This window comes from Cnephaeus nilssonii (assembly GCF_951640355.1).
Source record: "Cnephaeus nilssonii genome assembly, chromosome: 10".
NCBI lineage: Eukaryota > Metazoa > Chordata > Mammalia > Chiroptera > Vespertilionidae > Cnephaeus > Cnephaeus nilssonii.
The window spans coordinates 6,666,054-6,683,322 of NC_137081.1; the positions used below are offsets into that span (position 1 = coordinate 6,666,054).

The 17,269-nt window shown below is 47.8% G+C and overlaps 1 protein-coding gene across 2 annotated transcripts in view; it reads right to left on the minus strand.

Annotated features, from left to right (window-relative positions):
• The window catches only part of ANKRD44 (ankyrin repeat domain 44), a 248,750-nt gene that overhangs the window by 27,254 nt on the left and 204,227 nt on the right, over window positions 1-17,269 (minus strand). For both annotated transcript variants that reach the window (XM_079781980.1, XM_079781979.1), the window contains exon 17: window positions 6,052-6,123. In XM_079781980.1, coding sequence (XP_079638106.1) covers window positions 6,052-6,123 — 72 coding nt within the window. The remainder of the gene's footprint in view (window positions 1-6,051; window positions 6,124-17,269) is intronic.

Sequence of the window (17,269 nt, forward strand, 5' to 3'; positions counted from 1 at the left end):
TCAGTGAGCATATGAAAAAAATATGTATATTGTATGGTACTATTTTTTAACGACCAGATTGGCAATGATTAAGTTTGGTCGTGTCCTGTATTAGTTAAGAGCGGTGAAAAAAGCAATCGTATGCTCTATTGGTGGGAATAGAGATTGGTGTGACATTTGTGGAGAGCAATATGACAAAACCTATCAAATAAAAAAAAATACTAAGTTGCAAATACCGCATAGAGCATGACCTCATTTATACAAAAAAGCAAGTATATCCAGATATATACATGTCTTTATACTGTATACTTCTATATTTATAGCAAATTTTAGAAGGTTAGGAGAGAAACTGTGAACTTTTAGAAATGAAAAGTAAAGTAATGAACGTGGACATTTTTCACCTTATCTTTTTAAAAGTTATTTGAATTGTTTCCTCCAAGTAGGAATATATATATATTTTTAAATATATATTTTTATTGATTTCAGAGAGAAAGGAAGAGGGAAAAATAATCACTGATGAGAGAGAATCATCGATTGGCTGCCTCCTGCATGCCCCCCACTGGGGATCAAGCCTGCAACCCAGGCACGTGACCCTGACCGGAATCAAACCCGGGACCCCTCAGTCCACAGGCCGACGCTCTATCCAATGAACCAAACCGGCCAGGGCAGAATATATTTTTTAAATAGCACTATGGAAGGTGCTGTGCTGAGCACTCCAGCTACAGCCTCTCATTTAATTGTTGCAAGCATCCTTTTTATAGATGAAAAAACACAAATGAAGCCAGCAATGTTCACTGACTCATCCAACAGCACTTAGCTAGTACATGACGGAGCCAGGATTTGAAACCCCGAATCTGAGACCACGAAAATCTATGCTTTTAGGCAACGTCTTATCATTTCCCCCCAGTAATTCCATTGAAGTGACTTTCAGACAAAATACTTTTGTCTCTACGTGTACCAGCACGGAGAGCTGATTACAAGCATCGGATCAGAAACTACAGCCTTCCCGGGAAGGCCTGGCGTGGAGAGAAGTGGCCCGGGCGAGCGATGAAGCAAGGTCTGCGCTGGGGAACGCCCAGCTGTCGCTCCTACACTGCACGCGGCCTTTCTTGAGACAGAGAACCGAACCCCTGCACCACCTTTAGGGCCTGGACTTGCCATGCAAACCGTAACCGCAGAGGCTCCCAGCCTTCAGCCTAAACTCAACCCTGAAGCCACACTTGGGCTGAGCCTTTGCTCTGAGCCAGGCAGCACTGGGCATGGAGCACCTCATGTAACGGTCATGGCCACCCACAGTCGGAATACTATTGGGATTCCCACTTTATCCACGAGGACACCGAAGGGCAGAGACACGGGCCAAGCCGCCCGCAGTCACATGGCCTTGCACGTCGAACCGGGACTCAGAGCACACGGACCCCCAGCCCCGGCTGGGGCCTTGGCATGAGCTGCCATGGAATGGGCGCCACAAGGCCAACGGCTTTGTTTCTTCAACTTCTTATTCTAGGACATTTCCAACTTACGCCAAGAAGATGGGCTCGTGGGATGGATTCCCATGTACCCACCACCTGGCCTCAGCCACCATTGACTCAGGCCGGGGTGACTCTGAGCGGCTGTAGCATCGACATCAGGGTATAAACCCAACATCTCACCCAGGGCTGGAGTCTGTGGCTTATTTGAAAATGGACTTTGCCTAACATTTCCTCTCACTTTACATTGTAATGGGTGAGGGGGTAAGAGATCAACTGAAGGACTTGTATGCATGCATATGAGCAAAACCAATGGACACAGTCAGGGAGAGAGAGGTGAGGGTGGCCAGGGAGAGGTCAATGGGGGGGGGGGGAAGGAGACTTATGTAATACTTTAAACAATAAAGAATTCAAATGAAAATAAATAAGTAAGAGCCCAGCCAACTACGTGGCTCCGTGGTTGACTGTCAACCTGTGAACTAGGAGGTCACGGTTAGATTCCTGGTCAGGGCACATGCCTGGGTTGGGGGCTTGATCCCCAGTGTGGGGCCTGCAGGAGGCAGCTGACCAGAGATTCTCTCTCATCACTGATGTTTCTCTCTCTCTCCCTCCCTCTCTCTTCCTCTCTGAAATCAATAAAAATATTTAAATTGTAATGGCAGCAACTGATTCTGCTCGGGTGGGCATCCTGACTTCACCCCAGGGGAAAGGACTCCACTTGGGTAACAGCAGGTTCTCGTTGCCGTTTGCAAGTGGTGGTCCTTCCGGGCGCATTCCTACTGCGACAAAAATAGCAAACATTTTCACGTCTGTCACTATGACAGCCTAAGAAAATAGAACCGGCGACTTACAAAACACATGCGTATCTATAAAGCATGACAGCGGACACGTTTAGATTTAATAGAGAAGACACACGGCGGAGAGAGAGACCGACTCAGGAAGGCAGCCGGCGTGGAGGCATCGCAGGTGCATGAGCTGGGTGCTGACTTACGAACTCACCTCCTCTAAGAGGCCCTTTGAACCTCACAGCAACAACTAAATCCATTAACATGTGTCCAAGCTAAAGAGGCTTAATGTCAAAATAAAACGGAGTGAACCCTGCTGGCAGTTAGAAAAGCTTTAGAATTCCATCCCATACTTCCTTCTATACCAGGTGCTCGAAACGCCCCTTAAAGACAGGATGGTTCAAAGTCCGGGTTTACCTACAGAATCCTGGTTTTTGTCTTCAGTCTAGTTCAGCGATTTTCAACCGGTATGCCGCAGAATTTTTAAAACGTGCAATACCTGACTGCTCAAGTCAGGGGCACTGACCTCTTTTCCCTTAGACTGTCAAATAAAAACGACAACAGTAAACGCAACAAGAGCCATCCGGTGTGAATGAATCAAATGTATACCTATTTTTTCGGTTGTTGTTAGGCCATAACAAATACATAGGCCAAAAATACATTTTTCTGGTGTGCTGCAGAATTCTAGTAATTAGTTTGTGTGAGCCATAGGTTGGAAATCGCTGGCCTAGTTTCCAGCTCCTGAATTTTAGCGTGCATATGCATTACAAGACAGAACTGAAGAGACACAGGGATGTACTAAACCTCAAAGGCAATGAGCGGGGGGGGGGGGGGGGGGTGAGGGGGGGTGAGGAATAATAAAGGTATGGGGATTAGACCAGAACATTCATCTATCTTCACACTTCACAGCGCAACCCTATGGAGTTCTCTTTGATGGCTAATGCGTGATTCAGTCTTGAGACAATTAGATGGCTTTCGGGGTCTATTGAAAGCGTGGACAACAAAGCTTTAAGCTCTCTGAAAGAGACGCGGTCGTCAGCAGGACACGATGAAAACTGTCCTATTTTCCTTTCTACTCCCATCATCTTCCACCAGGTGGTCAGTAGGTAATTCCACAAGCAATTTCCGAAATAACAAAAGGAGGAAGCAACTCACAAAAGAACAAACACGCGGGTTCAAAAAGCACGTGGTGTGTTGGCTTTCAATAGACAACCCAGCGTAAGCCTTTGCTGCAGGGAACAGACGTTTTAAGTCTGATTCACGCAATTCCTTACATCTTAGTAGGTAACACATATTTTTAGAACGTGATTAATTTCTCTGAACTTTTTCGACTGGAACGGAGGACACCGAGGAGAAAGAAGTTGGGGTCCTCACGGAATCCGCGCCACAGAGGGTCCATCTGGACATCTGGGCAGCGGGAGCCCTCATTTGCATAGCCCTGCTTCCTGGCTTAATTTTTTCAAGTGGCTGAAAACGCCTGTGAAATCCCTGGCTCGTCACCCTGGAGGCTTGAATCATTCGGGCAGGAAACGGTAACCAGGTGGGTCAGGTGTCCTGGGGCCGGCAGGTTGGAGGGCATCTGCTTCCACCTAAGAAACCATCGCCCTGGGTGTTTTTTTTTGTTTTTTAATATATTTTATTGATTTTTACAGAGAGGAAGAGAGAGGGATAGAGAGTTAGAAACATCGATGAGAGAGAAACATCGATCAGCTGCCTCCTACACACTCCCTACTGGGGATGTGCCCGCAGCCCAGGTACATGCCCAGGTACATGCCCTTGACAGGAATCGAACCTGGGGCCCTTGAATCCGCAGGCCAACGCTCTATCCACTGAGCTAAACCGGTTAGGGCCGCCCTGGGGTTTTATCCAATGAATTGCTACAGAGGCCCCTGGGCAGGCTGGTGGCATCCTTGGGGAGTCCTTGAAGTGAATAATACGTTTTTATTTGTTTCTATTATTCTTTTTAAATATTTTTTATTTTTATTGATTTCAGAGGGGAAGGGAGAGGGAGAGAGAGATGTAAACATCAATGATGAGAGGGAATCCTTGATCGGCTGCTTCCTGCACGCTCCCCACCGGGGCATGCGCCCTCATTCGGAATCGAACCTGGGACCCTCCAGTCCACAAGCCAACCATCTATCCATTGAGCCAAACCAGCCAGGGCAAAGCACATAATATATTTTTAAAGGGTCTGCATTTTGAGGGCACGACTGAAATGTTTTAGGATTAACCCGCTGCTATCACCAGGCCAAAGGCATCCTCGTCCCTGCTTGCCTGCTTGTCTACCTTCTGCTTTTGCTCTTTTACAGTTTACACTCCACACATGTTTAGAACAAAAGTAACATCACTCCATCTGTCTCCTCAGACTTCTCCAAAGGGCTTCCTATTTTACTGAGGAAAGGTCACAGTCCTTACAAGAGTACGAGGCCCCCTGTGACCTGCGCGGCTCCCCGTCCCGCGGCAACATGTCAGGCCTCATTCCCCCCACGCGCCTCGCTCTCCCTGCCACAGTGTTTTCTGGCTCTTCCAGTAACTTGCCAAGTGTGCTCTCACCTTTGCACTTCTGCCCAGAACACTCAGGTGTCAGCCAGCTACCTCCCCTGGCGTCCGGGCAGGAGGGAGGTTCTGCGCGATGTAACGGCGCCCCGGCCACCTCCTCCCCGTCTCACCGGTCTCTGTGTGGCACACGCAGCACCTACCACCCTCCGTCCTGCCACACAGTCACTTGCCTGTGTCTCCTGGACTGGAAACTACCAGGACAGAGCCCGGGCTTTGCTTACGGCAACAGCTCCAGCTCCTGGGACGGTGCTTACTACAGACACAGTCAGCACATGTCAATGAAAAGCTGACATCATGTGAACCATGGGGAGGAGGGCGCTGTCTCACTGCTTTACGTGTTAGCTCATGTCATTCCCCCAACGGCCCTGGGATAGAGGTACTGCTGTTCTCCACGTGTGGTGGGTGGAGAAACTGAGGCACAAGAGGTTAGATACTTAGCCAAGATCATACAACAAATTAATTAACAAATTGGAAAGGGTTTGGGGACCCTTAACTAACTCACCCCTTTTAAGTTACAGGTGGGGAAACCAGGTCCAGGTGAGCTGCTAATGAGGAGGGGGTGGCTGGGACCTGCTCGCTGCAGGCACTTCCTCGCCCGGCCAGCTATAGGATCCCGAAGCCCACCCTGTCATTCCAGGACTGGAAACCCATAGAGCTTAGCAGAGCACCAGGCACACAATAAGCACTGAACAATCCCTTTTTAAAAATTAATGAAAGATGACAGAATTTCTAGAAGCTGAGAAGTCTCTTCTCAGATTAGAAGGAGGCTTGGCGGTGCACTCAACCCCACTCTCAAAGGGCATCAGGATTCCATCTGAGGTACCCTTTCCCAAAACAGGCCTCTCCGGGGCGGCTAGTGCTGTCTGGGAACCCTCAGCGTTGGGGTAACTTCCCCAGGCACAACTGATGGTTGGGCAGAGATTTCAGAGAGCAACCTTTAGAGCAACCGATACCAAAAGCCAACTGCTGTGAATTTTTTACATGTAAGCATCCCACTACCCACCCACCTTTTCCATTCCCAATCCATCTCCAGGAACAAAGACGCATGCACATTTTAACCTGATTTCACTGGATTCAGAGTGTGTGTGTGTATGTCAGTGGGTGTGTTGGTGGGTGTGGCGGAGGTGCCTGAGCCTTTACCGGGCACTGTTGCCATTGTTAGCTATTTCTGCACGTCTGTGCTTTCGTTGTAAGAGCAGCCTAGTTTTAGGAATGCTTCGGTTCTTCCCGTCACAAGCGAAGTTGCCCAGAATCTCACTTACAGCCAAGTGGAGCGGACTCTTGGTAGCACCCGGATCTGACTCTTCAAAACCGCCGTTGGTTCTTTCCAAAAGCTGTGGAGAGGAAGGAAAACGACAGGACGTCAGTGCAGTCCGCAAAGGGAGTCCTACTTCATGGGTACCAGTGGGAGCACAAGTGAGGAAGGTGTCAGGAACCGAAGACATTGTGCAACTTATCCGCAATGTAAGAAACCTGATATAGTGCGTCCAATCAAAGACGCTGAGGTTTCAACCTCTAGAACAGTGGTTCCCAACCTTTTTGTGGCTATGTCCCACCTAAGCATCTCTAAAATCCCGATGACACCCCCCTCCCGTGACAAATAATTCTTATTTTTCAAAAAGTGAACTCCTAAAAGGCCATTAACTTGGTCTAAACAAGCTTCCAAAGAACATGGCATCCATGAAAGAAAAAAATAAAAGAAACGAAAGGACAGGTGAAGTACTGAGGAAGAAATCACTAAGGAATTGTTTAAAAAATAATAATAATATGAAGTGATATGAAAAAAAAGCAAATAAAATTTCAAAACATGTAATAGAGAACTGAAATGCATAAATATGTCACAATATATATTTATACTTGAGGCCCGGTGCATGAATTCATGCACAGGTGGGGTCTGGCCAGCCCGCCCTGATAGGAGCCGATTGGTTAGGCCGGCCAGGGGGTGGGGCCACGGGCAGTTGGCCGGCCAGCCCCGCCCCCTAGTCGAACTCTTGGTTGAGGGGACAATTTGCATATTAGCCTTTTATTATATAGGCTACAGTATAAGAGGCCCCTAGGACCATAAGAAATGCCAAAAATTCTCGGTTAATAACTCATTCTCGAATTGCCCCCCTTAAAAATCAAATTGCCCCCCTGTGGGCGTGTGCCCCACATTGGGAACCACTGCTCTAGATCATCCCAGCGTTTGCTATGCCAGAAAGGCTTCCTGCTTCCAAAGATGCTCAGCCTCACCAGCCCGGAAAAGTCACTCATGGGAAGCCCACGCTTCACCCACCAGACGGTAACAATGAGAACACTGCAATGACCAGTTTACTCCATCAACACACACACACTCACTGGAGAAAAGGTTGCAAAAGACACAAAGCTCCTGTTCCCACGGAGCTTCCAGTGCAGAGAAGAAAGGCAGACAAGCAAACTCACAAATGAAAGGTATCTGGCGCTGATACATGCTATAATGAAAATATAACAGTGTGATGAGATCGAGTGGCCAGGAAGTTACTTCACAGCTGGTGGCCAGGCAAGGCCCCTCCAAGGAGGTCTCAGTGAAAGGGAGACCTGGATGAAAAGAAGAATTACAGCAAGTGAAGGTGTGGCAGGAGAGTGTCCGGGAGGCGGGAGGAGTCGGTGCAAATGCACCAAGTGGGGGCGAACACGGTGAGTTCACGGAACAGAAAGGATGGTGTGACCAGGGCATGACCTGGGCATCAGGAAGAAGACATTCTCAGGGAGTCTGGGTGGAAAAACAAAGTGTCAAGACATTTCTGGGCATTTGTGCATCCTTTGACCCTAGGAACTAATTTCCAATAAATCATTACAATGATGCATGGATAAAGAAATTTATTCTGAGAAAGACAAATATCATAACATATATGCATAGCCCATGGACATGGGCAATAGGGTAGTGAAGACCTGGGATGGGGGTGGGGAGGGTCTGAGAGGATGGGGGTAAAGGGGGGAGAAATGGGTGATATCTGTAATACTATCAACAAAAAGTATATATTTAAAAAAGAAAGAAATTTACTCATTCAACAAATATTTGATAAATGATCACCAATGTGCCCAGAGACCGTCCCATGCACTGAGGATTCAATAATAAATATTTTTAAAACCACTTTTTCTCATAGGGCATGGGCAGGCAATAAAAGGAAGAAGTATGGGAGTTCATCGGAAAGTAGTAGGTGCTATGGAGGAAAATAAAACCGAGGAGAGTTGGGAGGGCTGGAGGGGAGGTCAGTTTGCAACTTTAAATAGGGTCACAGAGAAGGTCTTACTGAGCAGGCGAAGGCCCAGCGAAGTCCTGAGGACAATGGAGAGCCTTGTGGATGCCCGCGAGAAGAGCCTTCCACGCAGAGGGGCCGGCAACAGCCAGTCCCTTAGGGACAAGTGTGCTTAAGGACATGAGGGCTGCAGCAAAGCGAGGAAGAGCGAGAGTGACAGGCAAGGAAGTCAGAGAGATGGCGGCGGTGGGGGGGATGGGGGTCATAAAGAGCCTCCTGGGTTGTTGTAAGAATTCTGACTTAGATCTCGAGTGAGATGGAGTTTCACTGGCGTGTTTTGAGCAGGGGGATGACGTGTTCTAACTTTGAAGAGCGCACAGAGACCATGGATGAGCTGGGCACCACCTAAGCGTGGAATAACAGTGTTGGGCCAGTGGGAGCAGCAGGGATGGAGAGAAGCAGGGGGATTGGGCATATTTTGGAGATAGACTACATAGGGTTTGCTGATGAGTGAATGGGTGTCCTTCAGCGTCCTGTGTCCAGGCCCCCAGCTTAGTGAGAGCGGGGAGCAAGGCACGGGGCACAGGGCGTCCAGTTGCCGCCGGTGTGGGCCCAGCAGAGGCTGTGTGGCTCTGGGGCCAACAGCAGCGGCAGTGACGAGCCTGCCCTGACTGTCAGCTGGGGGCCGGGGCCATGGGCCGCCATCCGGTGGCTGCTCTCTGCTTCCCTGTCTCCCGGTCACAGGGAAAGGGCAGCTGCCCTGGCCGCTGAGTGCCCCAGTTCAGACCTACACTGAGTGGCCAGATGATGATGATCTCTGAACGCATAATAATGTGGCCACTCAGTGTGTGTGTGTGTGTGTGTGTGTGTGTGTGTGTGTGTGTGTGTGTTAGAGGCCCGGTGCATGAATTTGTGCATGGGTGGGGTCCGGCCAGCCTGGCCAGGGGAAGGGGACATGGGCAGTTGGCCGGACTGCCTGCTGGTCGAACTCCTGGTCGAGGGGACAGCTTTTATATTAGCCTTTTATAATATAGGATATATACTGAGTGGCCAGATTATTATGTGTTCAGAGATCATAATAATCTGGCCCCTCAGTGTATTTCTGGAGAACAGCCTAGAAAGGTCCCCTCTTCTGGACCTCCCAGCAATCCCGTAAGCACCTATCTTTAAAAACCAAATCTTTTTCTACTCAAAATAGCCAGCATGGTTTCTATGTCCTTTGACTGAATCCTGACCGATTCAAAGAGTAATGCAGATTGTTATAGAGGTTGTGCTAATGGGGGTGCGAAGGGGAAATCAGACCACTCCATCCACTGGGAAGCAAAACTTCCTAAAATTCACATTCCCCGTTTTTCTCCCTGAAAAGCTCAAAGTTATGGGGCGGGGGTCGGGGGGGGGGGGAGGGGGGAAGGAGACACATTTTAAAGCCATATCTGTGGAATGATACCATTTTCAATCTTTTTTTTTAATTGCATTGGCATGACATACACACCCTACAATGAAGAGCACAATAACCTGAACGTGGGATTATATAGGGTTTTTAGTTTCTTTTTTATTTTTCCCGACCTCATTTTGCAGTGACTGTGTAGTTTTCATAATCAGAAAAACACTAAAGCTCTTTCTATTTGGGAAAAAAGCTATTAACCTTCCTTTTCATTTAACAAATGATGTCCACAGACGCCCAGATCGTCCAGAATTCTTCTCCAGTCAATGCATATGGGGAAAAAAATGTTTGGATTCTTTGGTAAATAACGGTGTAAAACATACCATCTAAAAGCACACCATTTCAGTATCGCAAATAATACAATACCAATAGAAATGGCAGACGTGAGAGACATTTTATGTTTGCTTTTATTCATGTGAGAATAGAATGTGGAACTTAAACAATCTAAGGTATGTTGGAATAATGAGAATACATTTAATTTTAACTTCAAAGCAAATAACCTTAAAACCCATCTGCCTCACACAGTGGAAATAAAAGTAGATTTAACGGCTTGCAAAGGCTAGAAAACAGCTGTTCTTTTGCTTTGTTTTGCAACATTATCACCTGCAAGACTTCCTGGAATTGACCGTGCGGCCCAACTCCAGATCCGGTCCTGGAGTGAACATGTAATCAAAGGAACACAGAACCATTTCCACCTTCTCAGCCACACGATGAAGAGGCAAGAAGACAATACACGGTTTACAGCCTCACCTCAGGCACGTTCCCGGAAGATTGGGTATGGGGCATGACTTTCCACACACATACTTTGATCATACAAAAAGCACGTGATGTTCCATGGCAATCACTCACCCGATATTTGCTGAGAATCCCTGTGCAGGACTCTGGGTAGGCATCGGGATTCAACTGTGCAGAAACATACATGGCCGCTGAAGTGAAAGGTGGCGTGTGTGTTCAAGAATTTCATTTGGCCTTTACTCATTCATTCAGTCGTTATCTACTGAGCACTCTGCTAGGCACTGGCATGATCAGTTCTAAAATGGCCCCTGACCACATGAAATATATAGTCCAGGGGGCGTGGTGGACGACTCTAACATGTACCTCCAGCGTGGCATCACAGGCTGCCACCGGCACAATAAAGAATGTGCACTCATTTCGAGGATCGACTTGGCCCTCTGCCTAAACCAGCTGTTCAAACGGCTGCTTCCATAAAGCCTTCATCCGGGCTACTTCGTCCTACTCCTCGTCATCTCCCATCCCCAGCACTGCTCCTGTTCTCAAGTAACCAAGCATTTATGAAGCCGGTCTGCAGAGTGGAGCACGCCTGCCCCACCTCTCCTGCACACCCTCCTCCTACAACCTGGCATTCTTGGGGGAAACACCAGAAGGGCTGGGATTAAAGCCATTGCCAGCCCCCCACTGGCAAATAATGAGGGGCCCCTGACAGGGCCACTGAGAGACAGCAGCAGGGTGAGAGCAAGCAGACCTTCTAAGGGCCTTACTGGTGAAACGTGCACGCCCTGGTTCAGAGCCTGTGGAGGGCACCGTGGAGGGGAGGCTGGGGTGCGCTATAACTCTGGGGCCTGAGAAATGATTGCATTGGAGACTTCAACAATTTATAGGACGTTTTCTGAATGTGGAGGGTGTTCCTACAGGGTTCGTGGGCTCTCCCAGAGAACATCTCAAGGTCTTAGATTTAAAAGCAGCAAAGGTACTCTAGTCAGTTTGTCTCAGTGGACAGAGCGCCAGCCTGCAGACTGAAGGGTCTCAGGTTCGATTCAGGTCAAGGGCACGATCCTGGGCCTTGGTTGGGGCTCCTGTGGGAGGCAACCAATCAATGTGTCTCTCTCACATCGATGTTTCTGTGTGTCTCTCCCCTTCCCTTCCACTCTCGCTAAAAATCAATGAAAAAATATCCTTGGGTGAGGATTAACAAGTGAAAAAAAATTAGAAAAATAAAAGCAGCAAAGGTAATAGAAGGCCAAGTTTAGGGCTTCCTCTACAAATGAATCTGTGATAACAAAATCAAGGATAAATGTAGACTCAATGGTAATCCAATGGCCACTGGGTTAAAAAAAACAGTAATCTTGTCCAAAACTGTGAGGAAACATAAATATTGCACTTGAACTAGGAACCCAAGCTTTCCAAATAGTAGAGGTTATGCCTGGCTATTTGAAAACACGGCAGGAAAAATGCAGGGATCCCAAGAGACTTAAAGCTGATCTAAAGTAGTTTTTCTGTGTGCTAGGAAAGCGAGCATGGCTCTGCCAGTAAGAACAGAAGCATGTAGCCATTGCATCTGTGAGGTAGCTTCTCTCTCTGACACAAAAGCTAGAAAACAACCCAACAGTACCCCCGGGCACCGTGTGAAGAAGGTGCTCTGAGAAATGGTTTAAAAATGGATTTATTGCCCGGCCGGCGTGGCTCTGTGGTTGAGTGTTGACCTAGGAACCAGGAGGTCACGGTTAAATTCCTAATTAGGGCATATGCCTGGGTTGCAGGCTCGATCCCCAGTGTGGGGTGTGCAGGAGGCAACCGATCCATGATTCTCTCTCATCATTGATGTTTCTCTCTCTCTCTCTCCCTCTCCCTTCCTCCCTGAAATCAATAAAAATATGTTTTTAAATGGATTTACTTCTCTTTCAGCAGTGACGACTAGGAGGACGTGTGTAAGTCTTCAAGTCTGTTGAGGGTTGGGAGCAGGCCAAGGCCCCCGCAGAGCTGGCACCTCTGTGAGAAATTCTGCCTCACATTCCTCGTGTCTGTGCTTGAGAACAAAAGGCTATGTGGGCAACCTCAAGGCCACGCCTGAGTCAACCGCACTGAGACCCGGCTCAGCTCAGTCCAGAGCGGGTGCGGGGCCTACAGAAGGTTCAGACCACCCAGCCTGTGTCACTCTGCTCCATGCAGGGGCTGGGATAGAGCTCAGGGGGTCCCACCGGCCTTTCAGCCCCAGGATCGCTAGGATGTCCCGGGCCACACTGGGCCTCAGGAGACCCCGGCCTCCTCCGGGGGCCTCATGGTCAGCGGTGGCTATCCGCGGATGCATGTGACTCTGCTCACATCTGTTCACAGCTATTAGAAGAAGCCGTCTTGCTTGAAATTGTTATTAACAGCAACTGCCAGAAACTCATTGGTTTCTAGAAATGTCTGAACCTAATCTAATTTCTGCCTCCCCCCACAGTTCTAAAGGTAAGGAACCATGACCTCTCTCCGCTTGTGCAAATCACGGTCCATGCAACTCTAAAAGGAGATAACAGGGATTCGGGAGGGCACTCCGGGAGCCTGGCTAGCTGAGCTTCCGGCTCTTCCTGGGAGCTGGCTTTGATTGCTCTGCTTATCTCCGCCCTCCAGAGTGCCCTCAGGTCCCAGTAATTTCCTCGCCAATTAAAAGGCAGGAGAGCCTTCGGTCTGTGTGTGGAAGGCGAATGAAACCTGCTGGGAGACAAGCCGAATGCAAGCTGTAAAATTCAGAGTGTTTAAAAACGATCTTGCAAGAGCCTGAATGCTCATATACATTAGCCCTGGCCGGTGTGGCTCAATTGGTTGGACCTCATCCTGTGCACCCAAAGGTTGCCGGTTCAATTCCCCCTCAGGGCACATGCACGGGTTGCAGGCTCGATCCCCAGCAGGGAGTGTGCAGGAGGCAGCCGATCATGTTTTTCCCTCTCCCTTTCTCTCTCTCTAAAATATCAATAAAAATATTTTTTTAATGTTCATATACATTGACCTATAAACCTACTTCAGAGATTCTATCCTGAGAAACTTTCAAGCCTAAAGCATTTAATAGTAAAATAGTGTAAAACAACCTAAATAGTAGAAGAAGGCCTAAATTATGGTTGATCCAATAATGGAATGTTATTTAAATTAAAATATATTTACCAAGAGTGATTAATTTCCATAATACTGTATGGGGGGGGAATCAATGTACAAAATTACATACTTAATATTATCTTATATATGTGAAAAATAAAATATGTGAAGAGACTGGAAGGAAATATATCAAAAGGTTAATAATGATTATTTTGGGGTGGTAGGCTTTGGTGTTTGATTTCTTGTTTCCACCTTCCTACATATTCTAAACTTTCTACAACAAATATAGATTACTCTAGTAAAGGATCAGATACATTTATCTTTATTTATTTATTTTTAAATATATTTTTTACTGATTTCAGGGAGGAAGGGAGAGGGAGAGAGAGATGGAAACATCAATGATGAGAGAGAATCGTTGACTGGCTGCCTCCTGCATGCCCCCTACTGGGGACTGGGCCCGCAACCCAGGCATGTGCCCTTGACCGGAATCGAACCCGAGACCTTTCAGTCCACAGGCCGATGCTCTATCCACTGAGCCAAACCAGCTAGGGCGATACCTTTATCTTTAAAAGTGGGAGGGTTGAGCCAGATGATTTCCAAGGTCCATTTAGCTACCTTCCCCATGGTACCCAGCCAGAATGTAAGGGGTTGATGCTTTCAAGCCCATGACTAGCATACCTTTATCAAGGCAACAGTACCATGCTGGCCAGTGCTGCTGTTGGCTGAGTGTGTTCCTTCATGGCCATTAAACTCCAAATTCCTCATAAGCAGGGTCTACCTATACCATGCAGTGTGCACTCAGTAAAAGTTTGCTGAATGTAGTTTAAATCTGATAAGTGAGTGAGAGCCGTCGTGGAATTAACTACAGAGCAGTAACACAATTGCTACCTGTTTCGAGAGGGCAGAACCACCCAAAGCATTACCAGTAGCTTATATTTTGGTTGGATCGTTCCCTTTACAACAATCTGAAAACATATTCGTTGCGACATTGAAAAAAGCCAACCAGTCAACCAACCAGCAAAGCAAACACAGAAACCTGGCCTTTCAGAGAACACAGTCTTGTAACTGAAAAATGCTCCCGGATACGTGTCTCTCTTAACCATGTCAGTTTACTGTTTGGGAGTCCTATAGCGCCTCGTGAGGGGACCCTCTGCTCCTCCATCAGAGGTACTCAGGAAGACTAACAGCAAACTAAATTTTAATCTGGTTGATGGGCCAATACTACGGAGAAGGAGAGATACCAGTAAGAGAATTCCAAACACATTTTCTGGTTGTCATGACCTAACTCAGGCCAGGAAAAAAGCCAGGCTATGTGTTTCTGAAATAGCAGATTGCCATGATCCTGTTCATCTCGCCACAGACAATCCAGGTGAGGAGGAATCGTAAGATCAACTCAGAAGAAATAAATCCCTATTTTGGGGGTTAAGGCACCATGGTTCCTGAAAACACAAGGCTGGAGGAAGCCGAAACCAATCATGGAGGGGATGCGGAATTTGGCTTCACTCCTGTGTGTGCACATGTGTTGAGCTGGAAGAGGCGTGTTCATGTCTTGGAGACAGATAACAGAGAGAGATAGCTGACAAGGTCCCTATGCAAGCCTCTGAGGGAACACAGCCAGGCTGTCGCCATCAGCCAAGTCCAGATCCACAGCGGACGCCTTGGTTGCTGATACCAGCCAAGCATGCCTGGGGGACCCTGAATAGATCCACGAGGATGTGACCGTGAGCGCTGCAGGTCCTCCTGGGTCTGGCAACAGCGGCTGCGAGGGAACTTCAGTACAACGGCAGAAATCTTCCGCTGTTCCCTGGGTATTCAAAGTGAAGGAATTAGCCTTCACCACACCTCTTTACCGCCTGAATTTTGCAGAGCAAGAGTTCAGGTCTCCCTCTGTATCAGCAATGAGTTCAATATATTGGTGTGTTCTACAGGGGAGCAGTCCCCTGATGCTCTCTTATTCTGTTTTTCTCTTTGGTTCCCTGCAGTGTGTGTATGTGTGTGTGTGTGCGCGCGTGTATGTGTGTGTGTGTGTGTGTGTGTGTGTGTGTGTGTGTGTGTGTGTGTGTGTGAAGGGCAGAGGAGAAGAAGACAAAAGCAAAAGGTCTGTGTTAATCAACCATTACCATACATGGGTAGCGTAAGTTTAGGAAAAAGAGCAAAAGGGGTAAATATCGAGGGGGTAAGTATCAAACAAAAATCCACAAATACTTGATATTTATGGATTCCCTATTTTAAGGAAAATGATGTAAAACTTGTAAATGAGGCAACAAGGATAATTCTGTGTCCTTTTAAAAAATCACACTGAGGCATTGTTTCGATAACTGCACCCAAGGATTAATTTTTTAGTATAATGTTAATTCAGGACTCAGGCTCCGTGAATTCACACGTTAACTTGTAGCTCTGTGCCCAGCAGAGATCCACATTATGTCTGTGGGGCAGAAAAGAGAAGGCCAGAGGGTATAGCTCATTGCCCTTTCGGATGTTAACCAGTTTTGCATCCAGCCTAGCAATTTCATTTGCATGTCACTTCATTAAAGTGCCTACGCATGCTCCGTTCCTCAAATGCTTCGTGAACAACGAAGTTTAGCATATCATGAAGTCCATCCTTACTTAAAACCATCTTTAACCTAGACTCTTTGCATGAGTCTTGCTTAAATTTCCTGAGAAGTATATCCTTGGACATCACCCATCAGCTCCCATTAACGCAACGCCCTCAAAGGTCTTACAAACCCTTTGGGAATGCCCACCCCGGTCTCCCCCCCTCACTGCTGTCCCACAGCTGGCTCTCTGGGGAACACGGAGACCTTGAGAAGGTGCTTCCTCGCCTTGCAAAGGGACTTGTGCAGACATCGGGCACAGAGCTGTGCTGTCCCCAGATTAGAAAACCACCCCACTGGGTTTCCAGTGAACTCTTTTCAGGCTCTGAGACTGAGGAATCCCAGACGCCCCTCCTTCCTCAAGTGCCCATGCCACGCAGGGAACCGTGGCAATGGCCAAGAACGCCGCACAGGGGTCAAATATCGGCGACACTTGCTCACTCTTCTCCCAGGAACCCGCAGGAGCTGCCAGAAACCAGCTGCGCCTCTGCTGGCTTCCATCCTAAGAGAGGGGGTTTGCTGAGCGTGCCGAGCTCATCCACACCTTCAGGGTCTCCCAGTGGGTGGGCCATCCCTGCTCCCTTCCTGGCCTCCCTCCCTGTGAGGACCCCCTCGCAGAACTGAGGGGAACCTCGCTCCAGCCAGACACCTACAGGACCCCATCTCCGGTCACCTACAGCCCCAGAGGCAGACCCCTCCCCCCGCCGCCGTCTCACCTGCTTCAGACATAAACCTCACTCAGAAGACAGTGGAACACGCCACATAGCACAGATCATTTATGATCGAAAGCAAGAGCACAGTCATTTCATTTGCGCTAAAGAAGAGAATTCAAAGAACTGTTTCTTGCCAAGCTCATAACATTGCATTTCATTAAACCACGTCTTCATTTCGGTAAGACTGTCATGCCAGTTATTTTATTGACACCTGTTTAGTTATTTTTCCGGGAAATGGAAAAATGGTTTCACATTTTGAAAAGATAAAACCAGTGATGGCAAACCTATGACACGCGTGTCAGCACTGACACGCGTAGCCATTTCTGATGACACGCGGCCACATGCTGAGGATGAAACATTTGCTGCTCCTGAGGATGAAACATTTGCGACTAGAGTCTTGGAGTTAGTTTTTTCCTCAAAGTGACACACTACCCGAGTTATGCTCAGTTTTTTGGCGAAGTCTGACACACCAAGCTCAAAAGGTTGCCCATCACTGGATAAAACAATACAAAATAATGTGATGCAACTATGATACTCCAGAGCCTGTTGTATGTGTGTGTGTGTGAGTGTGAGTGAGTGTGTGAGCGTGTGTGTATGTGTGTGTATGTGTGTGTGTGTGTGTGAGTGTGTGTGTGAGTGTGTGTGTATGTCTGTGAGTGTGTGTGTGTGAGTGTGTGTGAGTGCGTGTGTGTATGTGTGTG